The 11,271-nt window shown below is 38.9% G+C and overlaps 1 protein-coding gene across 1 annotated transcript in view; it reads right to left on the bottom strand.

Annotated features, from left to right (window-relative positions):
* Positions 1-377: 377 nt before the first annotated feature.
* The window catches only part of LOC126473138 (grpE protein homolog, mitochondrial), a 53,917-nt gene continuing 43,023 nt past the window's right edge, over positions 378-11,271 (bottom strand). Inside the window, exon 6 of the mRNA XM_050099997.1 lies at positions 378-680. Coding sequence (XP_049955954.1) covers positions 570-680 — 111 coding nt within the window. The 3' untranslated portion in view covers positions 378-569. The remainder of the gene's footprint in view (positions 681-11,271) is intronic.

Raw genomic sequence — 11,271 nt, 5'->3', positions numbered from 1 at the left:
CTACGATGGATGAAGAAGCAGCTGGGATTTTCATATCATACACACAGTTACCATGTAAATTTTCTTCTCTGTATTTTAATTGTTTGTGCACTGTGTTTGTAATACAAAGACATGATACAGCTCACCATTTGTCTAGATAGTAGTGCAAAAGGGATGGTTGAACTTACCTGTGTACAAGACCAGCAATGTACTTTCAATGTGGACCTGGTTCATCTTTCTGAGTCAAAAAACAAGCATTCTTAAGTGTTACACTGTGTAAAGAGTCTTTTCTCAAGTGGTAGAGCACCACCAAAAATTCACTTTGGGGAAGATCGTTGCTTCATATACAATTGTGTACAACTGTCAATCTGAAGTACAATGACATTGTAAACAAAACATGCAACAAAAATTATATTTCACTTGTATATACACAACAGGATTTACAGGCACTAAATGCAGGTCATCGCATGTTTTTACAATAGAAAGTCAATGCCCACAACACTGAATAATAAAAAATAAAGGCTTAATGACATCCACACCTCTGAGTACAATCACCATATGTACACAGTCCTACAAAACAAGACACCACCTTATTTGGCTTTAGCCACACCTACCACTGCTGGTCGAATTACACGTTCATGTAGCTTGTAACCAGTATTTGTGACAACAATCACAGTGCCTGCCTCTTTTCCTTCAACTTCCTGCAAATAATAAAAGGAGTTAAAACAGTAGCAGATGTAGTAGTAGAAGTAGTAATAGGTAATTGTAAGGTAGTCATCTCAAAAGATATTAAAACATATTTCTTAGAACTAGCAGGGGCACCATCAAGCCGACAAGTGACAAAATTCTGTAATATCTTTCCAATACATATGCACCTATCGATTAATCAAAACGTTGATCGCCCATGGAAAAGCATAAATATGCACTGCAACCATCCACACTGTATCAAAGTAAAATTTGGTCTGTGGTAAACACTTACATGGAATAACGCATTTGAAATGTTTAGGTATCAAACTAAAAATCTGCAATACCAAATGAAGAAAGGTTGCTCTTCAATTTGTGTGGCATGCTACAGCATATATAAGGGGAGGAAGCATAGCATATCAAAAGGATACAAGTACACAGCAAATATATGGTGGTTATATTAAACTTTCGCTACTAGAAAGGACCCCCATGAAAAACAAGCGATTGTAGGAAAATGAAACTTTGTGGAAACATTTGTAAAGGCATGTGGAAGATAAATAATGAAAAACCTTTGAAAGAAACATTTTAATTTCCACACGAGAGGGTAACAAATTAAATACATACCCTGTTAAAATTCCAGGTTAACATACGTTGCTCAATGTGACAACCACCTGAATCTATGACAGCCTGGAAGTTTGTACGTATACCATTTCACAACTGTTCGTAGCACTTCTAAACAACTTCAGCAATTTGGGTGCAACTGGCTGTCAGTCTCTACTAGAAGCAATTCCCAAACCGCCAGTTAATTCAAGCTTCCACATTGTTGTTCAACCCCGGTGTGGAAAGAGGACCTCTTCATGTATCTTTCATGCTTCAATACTCATGAAGAGCAGCAGCACTATTGCCATGGTTTTATCGAAATAGGTTTACAAGCCAAGTCTTGCTCCCCTTGTCCACACCCAGGTTGACTGACTACAACTTATTATAATTTTCATCAGGTAGTAATTCAGTTATATAGCTTCAAAATTCATACCATGTCTATCATTTAAGAAGTTCAGACTGAAATTTACATCTCATCTCTTTCAAAGGAAATATAATGCACTGGCATAAAAAGTGGCACACTGACTCTTCCCACCAGAGTGAAATGTCATGGCAGATAAAAGAACACAAGCGGATAGATGGATGGATAGGGAGTCTTCCTTCCTCCCTTCTCAGTAACAAGAAGGTGGTGCTCTTCATCTGTATGAGCATTTGCACTGTCCACAGCTTGTTACAGCTGACTACAAGATGACACTTTTTTCTCCAAATTGGGCATTCGAAGAATACAGGATCACCTTATATTCAGAGGTTAAGCTCTTGTTGTTGCTGTGTTCAAAGTTTTGATGTTACACAGCAGCCTAATATACAGGTTACTTCTACAGTTATTCCTATCGAAGTCAGTAGGCGTCAAAAACACATTTGCTAAGAATTTGTAAAAATGCAATGTCTGGAAAGCACGAGGTCTATGAAAAACTGAAAAAATTGGTGTAGGAGACATGAAAGCTTGCAGACCTCTGAGCTAGAAAATAACAGAAAATGAAAAAATTCGCAATCTTGATTATTGGGGCATTACGTCACATCTTTGTTAGCCAGTTTTAACTAAACAGAAATAACACCATGGGGGCGGCTGGATGCTCCAAGAAGAGCTTAAAGTCGCAAACCAATACAGCAATTACAAAAACTAACATAAAAAGAAGAGCATGCCTGAGATGCTACTGATTGGGTGTTTGTGCAACCAGTCAGAGTGCTAGACAATATGCTACCTCACTTCCCCAAAGTCTTGCTATTGTTCTGCTGCACATTTTTGAGAAGTAACACTCTTGTATCAACATATGTAATACCATCTGCAATTACAAAATAAGAAAAATTTCAGGAATACACTTGGGTTACGGGTTGCTCTGTCTGTCAGTTCTTAGATCCCTTACCTGGGAGGCCACTGCTGTCAGCACCACAGCTGCCACCATGGGAATCCTGCTGCCACTCTGCTGCATGAAACTAAAGATCTACAAACTCAGTGCAGCTCACATGTTCTAGGCTAGACAGGCAATTCCCCATAATCAAGCCAAGAATGGACCTATAGCATTATTTATTGGAAGAGATGAAAAAAAGGAAGATTAGCATTTAATATCCCTTTGACAGAGCAGTCTATATCTGCATATGCATCTACATCTACATACATACTCCGCAAGCCACCATACAGTGTGAGGCAGAGGATATCCCTTACCGCTACTAGTCATTTCCTTTTCTGTTCCACTTACAAATAGAGCAACAGAAAAATGACTGTCTGTACACCTCCGTATGAGCCCTAATCTCTCTAATTTTATCGCCACAGATCTTATGTGGAATGTACATTGGCAGCAGTAGAATCATTCTGCAGCCAGCCTTCAATACTGGTTCTTTAAATTTTCTCAATAGTACACCTCAAAAAGAACGTTGCCTTCCTCCAGTGATCCCAATTTGAGTTCCCAAAGCATCTGTGTAATACTTGCATATTGTTCGAACCTACCAGTAACAGATCTAGCAGCCTGAACTGCTTCAGTATCTTTCTTTAATCCAACCTGGTGCGGATCCCAAACACTAACAGTACTCAACAATGGGTTGCACTAGTGTCCTATATGTGATCTCCTTTACAGACGAACCACACTTTCCTAAAATTCTCCTAATAAACCGAGTCGACCATTCGCCTTACCTACTACAACCCTTACAAGCTCATTCCATTTCATACTGCTTTGCAGCGTTTTGCCTAGACACTTAATCAACATGACTGTCAAGTAGCACACTACTAATGCTGTACTCTAATATTATGAGTTCATTTTTCCTATTCATCTGCATTAACTTACATTTTTCTGCATTTAGAGCTAGCTGCCATTCATCACACCATCTAGAAATTTTGTCTATGTCACACTGTATCCCCGTATAGTCACTCAACGATGACACCTTCCCATACTCCACTTCATCATCAGCAAATAGTGGTAGACTGCTGCTAGAAAATAACAGCAGTCCTATCACGCTTCTTTGGATTACTCCTGATAATACCCTCATCTCTGATGTTAGTTTGGGCAACTGGTACACAATGGATTGTCTTTCACTGTGTTTTACAGAATGCTCGCAGTTTCAATGAGTTACAAAAGGGATTCTTAAGCGAGTGCTACAGGTGCAGAAAATGCAAGTCACACAACAGGTGTGGCCAAATAATACTACACAAAAATTGAGAAGGAAGAGAGATATTCATACAATTCAAAAGTTTGCAATGGCACAGGACTCTTCTAATGACTGAATGGCAAAAATATGCACTCTCCTTCAAATTACACAAACTCTCACCAGTAGCAGTTATTTCATGCATTCCTATATTTGTTAAATATTTAAAAACCAGATGACAGCAGATAAATTAAGCTAAAAGCAAAGCCTTGAAACAGCAGGAGGCTTCAGTGAAAAACTGCACCACCAAAATTTTATATGACATGCTGGGACACTTGACAAATCTATATACACCAAAAGGGAAAGTGGGAAAGTACTCATGTACAGCAACAGACTCTACTACGCAAAAAAGGTGTCTTCTGTCCATGTCAAATCATAACAGCACATTGGAACTAATACTTTGCAAGTGGGAAAGTCTTACTATACTACTCTTCACCATATTTTACAGACTATAAGACACAATTTTTTCTTCGAAAAATTGACTACAAAATTCAGGTGTGAATTCTACTCGAAATTAATACAAAAATGTCCAGTGTTTTGGTTAAGATTCCCACCAATCTTAAAAATGCCACATATTCAATGCTGTGGGAAACCTATCTCTAGTTGGCAACATTGGATTCCACTTCGGAAGCAGTGCACCGATGCGACAAACTTAAGTTGCGGTGATTCACAATATTGCTAACACTGTCTCCTTCCTGTCCCTCTGTCACAAACCCAGGACACTGTCCAGCCTATGATCATCACTGAAGCCTACAGTGCCAGTTAATTTTAATTGAAAGTGATGTGTGTTATTAGTAACAATACAATATTTTTGTTAGTAGCTAGTTTCAAAATGGAAAAAATTAAAGGTATCCATATTATGCAGGCCATAAATTTAAAGTAATAGCATACGCAGCACAACATGGAACAGAGCAGCTGAGTGGCATTTTGGCCCTCCACCAACACGAAAAACCATTCGCAATTGGTGGGCTAGTAAAGAAATGAAAAAATGAGGAAGACTAAATGCACAAATAGAGGACTAATCGCAAAACGGCCAAATTTAGAAGATAACATATTGAAATGGATTCATGGACATCGTCAAAATGGCATTGGAATTAATACAAAAATGTTTCAAATACACACTTGTAAGCTAGAGCTACTGTGGAACAGACTTTAAGGGTGAAGGTGGTTGCTGCTACAGGTTTATGAAGCATCTTGGACTCAGCATGCAAACCAAAACCTAAATATCTCAGAAAACAATGCAAGAGCGTGAACAAAAAATATTATCTTTCCATCACTTTATTATTTAACATCAAAAGAAAACCAAGTTGGAACAGAGGCAAATAGCGAATATGGACAAATTTTCCCTGACATTTGATGTGCCGAGTAACACAACTTTTGCCATGGACAATGCTAAAACTGTAACTATAGAAACACGTGGACATGAGAAATACACTACACTTTCATCCTTTTCCATTGTGCTGACGATGCTAAACTTAATCCAATGATCATTTTCAAGTGCAAAACAATGCCAAAACCTGAAATTCCACAAGGTAATGTTGTTCACATGGGAGAGATGGAAAGATGCTTCGTTGAAGAAGAGTTGTTTTCTTGTGCTGGATCATTTTAGCAGTCATTCGAAAAATTCTGTGAAAGAGAAACTGAGACTGGGAAATACAGTGCTTGCTGTTATTCTGGGAGGACTTACTTCACAACTGCAACCTCTTCATGTCTTGATAAGTAAACCATTTAAAATGTGTATGAGAGAAAAAGGAACAAATGGCTGATGGGTGAAACCCAAGATGAATTCACACCGAAGGGAGCTTTAAAACTACCTACAATCAAACAAGTGTGTCCGCGGATAAAACAGTCGTGTTCTAGAATGAGAGAAGACACTAATGTTAAATCTTCCAAGAAGCGCAGCGTAAGTAATGCTCTCGATAGCAGTGAAGACCATGTTATATAAGAAGAGAACAACAATGATGATGAAGAATTTTTAAAATGCTTAAAAATTGAGATGCATCTCATAACCCATAAAATATGGTATATAACAAATATCAATTTTATTTATAGCAAAACAGTAATAATGTAAATACAGTTGGTTGCAGCAGCCAGGTGCATATAAAAGAAACCCCTTTCTTTTATGGATTTGGAGAGTGCTGCAGCCAAGCAGTGAACACTTAAAACCAAACAAAAAGACTACTTTGGTACTGTCGGCAAGTTTCATGGCAATACTTGCCGTGATCATCTGCTTTGTTATTGTCTGTGTTTCCTGCATTGTCATGTAAGGTGAGTAAGAAATATTTCATACTAAAATAAATATTTTGCTAGTTAATTGCTACAGTACTAACAAAATGTTATATTCCAACATTTGGAAGGATATTTTTGTGAACAGTTTGGGTTATGCGATTTCATATTCAACTACATTTAATGTAATGGCACCAACATGGGGACAGCAGTCAGTTGCTTCTCACGGAAGACTAGGCATATTTTTGGACTTTATTTATCTAGTTTCATCAAATCTAAAGTTCAAGAAGGAGCTGTTTGAGAAAGAAAGTGAAGAAAAGAAGCACACTGACTTTAAATTATTGCTTCAGAACAGTTTGTACCGCTGTTGAAAACTGACTGTCCTGGCTTATTCTGCCTACTCGAAAATGCCATCGACCGCCTGATGTTCTTCACTATGGATGTTAAGTAAAGACTTCAATGTGTGTCTTCCTAGTTCTATTTCTAACCAAACTACTGCAAGTTTTTGTTCTACAATGTAACAGTTGTAAATCTTACAAAGAGCCAAAGGACCATACTGGCAATTCACTAAGTTTCCATTTTTTGGCAGAAAGCACGAAATCCTACTACAAGAACAGACCACTGCACTGAAAAGTTACTCAATCTAAATGATGAAATAGAAGGTTCAAAATAAAAATTTGATTACAACTTCAACTTCAGGCAAAGAAGACTAAGAAAACGGAAAATAAAGGGGAGCAAGACAACTTCGTGCAAAACCTCAACGATCTCTTTGCTGTAGCTCATTCTGATCGTTAAGGACATATGGCAATAAAGAGGATAAGAAATTTTTAACACTTCAGTGTCGAAAAGGGTGACCTAGCAACATGTTCTGTGTTGACTAAACTAAAATGCAATAAAGAAAATACACAGAGGCAAAGTGTATTACAAAAGTGCAATTAAAAAACTAAAGGAGATGGTGGTTGTGAATGATGTTGCAGAAGGAGGTGTCAAATCCATTCAGGACTACAATAACATTCTCACAAAAGGCAAAACACAGAAACAGTTTGTTTTACGGACTGTTGCTGGAGACTCTAAAAAACACCTAGCTGCTACTAAATCTTCTCTTAACAACAATGTACAGCATGTCAGCCCAAGGTGCCAAAGTTTGTGGTCATGTGAGTGAGGTGTGCTTGCTTGTGTGAATGAATGAATGAATGAATGAATGGTGTGTGTTTCTCTTCCTCATTCTGATGAAGGCTGTGGCCAAAAGCTTTTGTGTAAATGTCTTAATTGTGCCTGCTGCAACTTAAATTGTCCTCTTTATGCTAAGTAGCAATCTGTTTTTTTCTACATTGTTGATATTCCAAGCTGGAGTTTCCATCGTTTAAATCTTCTCCTAGGAAAAATTATGTTCAGGGCTCATTCAATCAAATTATATTTTGATTCTACAGAAATGAATGTTGTTAGACAATTATTGTAAGACACAAATAATGTGTGCATTATCAAAAAACTTGACATTTCTTAAATATTTGATGTTGCTTTTGGAATTCCTCGCATGAACATTTTAGCAATATGAGTAAAACTGATTTTAAACAATTTCTGGGTTTGTCTGAATGTGTGACATTACTCTCACAAATGACAAGAAAACAGTGGAGGTGAAGAATACAGTGCACATTAACGGAAACAGGTGTTGTGGATGCTATGTACCAACTTCAAGGCATTTGAGGGTCACCTAAAATTTGTTGTGATGAGATAAAAAATTTTAAAGATTTTTTTACCAATTTGAACAAAATTAGGGGGGGGGGGGGGGGAAGCAAAATTCTAACTTTCAGAAAATTAAATATAGCTAAAGGCCACCCTAGTGCACACCCTCAAAACACAGAAGCCTCTGCCTCTCATGGACATGAAAGTCAACATGGTGAAACCAACAGCGTGAAAACAACCAAGCAGTTCTGCTCCATATGCAATTACATACACATAATATATTCTTCCATATGCTTTACCCTCTCAAGGTGGCACCCTCCTCCCCCCTTCCCTCCCCCTCCTCTGTGACATGTTATTAGGCACAGATCAATAATACTGTCTTAACTCATGACCAAACACACCCCTGTAGGTTTAACTAAGTGAACTTCCTCTTCAAGTCCTACCTTTGGTAAACTTGTCCTACCAAAATTCTCCCTCAACCTTTAACATCCCAAAGCAACTAAGCATCAAACATACTCTCTGACATTCCCACAAATACCAGAGCAGCTCATTTGTGATATAGGTGGTCCTGTTTTCTCCTAAGGACTGCCTTCAATTTGTATTTGATGGTAGTTGTGTACTGAACCATTTTAAAAATTAGAGCTTAATACAATGATGCCCAAAACATTAGACCACCTGCCGCACATTGTATTGGTCCACTTTAGGAACACAATACAGTAGCTATTCTGCATAGCATGCATTCCGCAACTCCTTGGTAGTTTTTCGAAGGTATGTGGTACCAGATGTCTATGCACAGGTCACGCAATTCCCATAAATTGCGGGCCAGTGGTTTTGGGCACAGAGCTACATAATAATTGAAGATGTCATTAGGTCAACACACTGTCGTCAGACCACCACCTATTCTGCTTTACAGAACGGGAAAGCCTCCAATCTCCACATTCTGTGGTGAGGCATGGACAGCAAACACATCATTGCCTGCTCACAAGCAAACACATCATTGCCTGCTCACATGGTTCCACTGTCTTTCAACACATGCTCATGACAGTGCAAGAGAACAGCCAACCAACTCTTTTGCTTTCAAGACTCTTGTTCTCATGCACTGGGCCACGGTCTGCCATTTGTCAAAGTAACTGACGTCAGCACATTTCCCCATTTGTGACTCATATCATCACTAGGCTGATTACCCAATCCTTTCTGTTCTGCTTACATACTTTCTGTGGTGTCTCCAAAGAGACAAGTGCCAAAGCAAGCACTGAGTAAGTTGGCAGCATCTTTTAGTAGGCCAGGTGGGTGATCAATGTACGAAGCTCAACTCAACAGGAAAGTTATTGTTGAATGAACTCCGAGTGAGAGACTCACAAATTGTCTGTATCAAGAGATACGTTAATGTTCAGAGACAGTTGTAAATACTCGTGCCATTCTTGTGGAAATAGATAAGATGAAGTACTTAACTTTGTACAATCTATGTCATAATAAAGTGTTGTTGTATCCAGTTGGTCTCCACCTGGAGCAAGCCAAAGAACCCACTGTTGTATTGATGAGTTTATCTTTGTCCAATACAACAAACGGTGACAGCGCTGGTCGTTATATAAACTCGTCTGTTTGCGAAAGGTTGATGTGTGCAGGTTCACACACACGCCTTAGCTGCCTGGGGCTAGCCTTATCTCTAATCCTATTTTTCTGTGTGTTATATCTAGTGTTTACATAGTTAAATGTCCCTTAATGAAGTTATTCAGTTTCAGGTGCAGCAGACTGAATGCCTGCTGCTGAATGTACAACAAATGACTGCCCTTCTCTCCCTAGGAGCAGCACTACCACTGGTTGCTGCACCGAAGTTTCATCCAGACAGTAGTAGGAAGAGAATAGTTATGACAACTTTGTTCAGTTGCTGACCGAACATTATGAGAGTCAGGCGCAAGGTTTAAATTTTTTCAACTCGAGAAGCAGCCGGCACAAACTTTCAAACAGTGGATTGCCGAACTTGAAGGCTAACAAGACAGCATATGTTTAAGAGTTTTTATGGACTAAGTGACAGTAATGTCATCTGACATATTCAAATCGTGCAGAATATGTCAGATGCATGTATTCACATTGTTATTCTCAACTTGGATCCTGATCTGAAAACAGTATTGTCTTGTGGAATCTCAAACTAATGTGGACACAATTGCCATTGATTTTAAGGCTCTGTGTATTTTTGTTGTTCAAAGAACACATGACACTCAGTCTAAGGTTAATGCTAGAGTTAAAGTAAATAAAAATAGGACTCAGACAAACAGTAAATGTACAGGTAAACACTTTCAGTACCTTGGTACACAACATGTACTACATCATACTGTTAAGAAGTCTTGTCCTAAGGGGTTTTCCGAATCATGACTGAAAAATTTGTTCTTGTCATGATGCAAACTGTTTCCAGTGTGGAAAGAAAGGTCACATTCAGTGTGTTTATAAGGCAACCCAGGCTTGAGCAATGTCGGATGCTGTGCAGGCACATAGCTGCAGCACAGCTAGCAATAAGTGCATTCTGTAACAGCAAGGCCACTAAACCAACACAAGCAACAGCTTGCACTTCCGCATCACTTAACTCTTCTGCAGCAGTATGCACACAGGAGAGACTTTTTGATCAAGTAAGGGTGGCTCAGAGGGCAGTTAAGTTAGATACTGGTGCATTAGAAAAGATCATAATCCCACAGCTACAGCAGCCTACTTCTCTACTATCTATATACAACAGACATGAAATTCCAGTGCTTAATGTGTGCAGTTTACCAGCAACTTTTTGTGAAGCTATGAAATGTGAATAATTTCATGCACTCACAAGGGAACCTCCCCATCGCACCCCCCTCAGATTTAGTTATAAGTTGGCACAGTGGATAGGCCTTGAAAAACTGAACACAAATCAATCGGGAAAACAGGAAGAAGTTGTGTGGAACTATGAAAGAAAGAAGCAAACTATACAAACTTAGTAGTCCACGTGTAAGATAGGCAACATCAAGGATAATGTGGACGCCGGAGTGCCGTTGTCTCGTGCTTAGTGTGAGCAGCTGCGGAACGAAAGGTCCTTGGTTCAAGCCTTCCCTCGAGTACAGAGTTGACTTTCTTTATTTTCTCGAAGTTATGATCTGTCCGTTCATTCATTGACGTCTCTGTTCACTGTAATAAGTTTAATGTCTGTGTTTTGCGACCGCACCACAAAACCATGCGATTAGTAGACGAAAGGACGTGCCTCTCCAATGGGAACCAAAAACATTTGATCGCAATGTCATAGGTCAATCGATTCCTCCACAGGAAAACACGTCTGATATATTCTATACGGCACTGGTGACGGCATGTGCGTCACATGACAGGAATATGTTGTCCACCCACCTAACTTGTACACTTGGGGAATGGGTAAAAAGATTCTTCTACCTTGCCCAATTTAGATTTTCTGGCGGATGTGATAATCACTCCCAAAAAGTGATGAAAACA

The sequence above is a fragment of the Schistocerca serialis genome, chromosome 4 (assembly GCF_023864345.2).
Source record: "Schistocerca serialis cubense isolate TAMUIC-IGC-003099 chromosome 4, iqSchSeri2.2, whole genome shotgun sequence".
In the NCBI taxonomy this organism is placed as follows: domain Eukaryota; kingdom Metazoa; phylum Arthropoda; class Insecta; order Orthoptera; family Acrididae; genus Schistocerca; species Schistocerca serialis.
The sequence above is the reverse complement of the archived record's forward strand: the minus strand, read 5'-3'. Positions and strand labels throughout refer to the sequence as shown.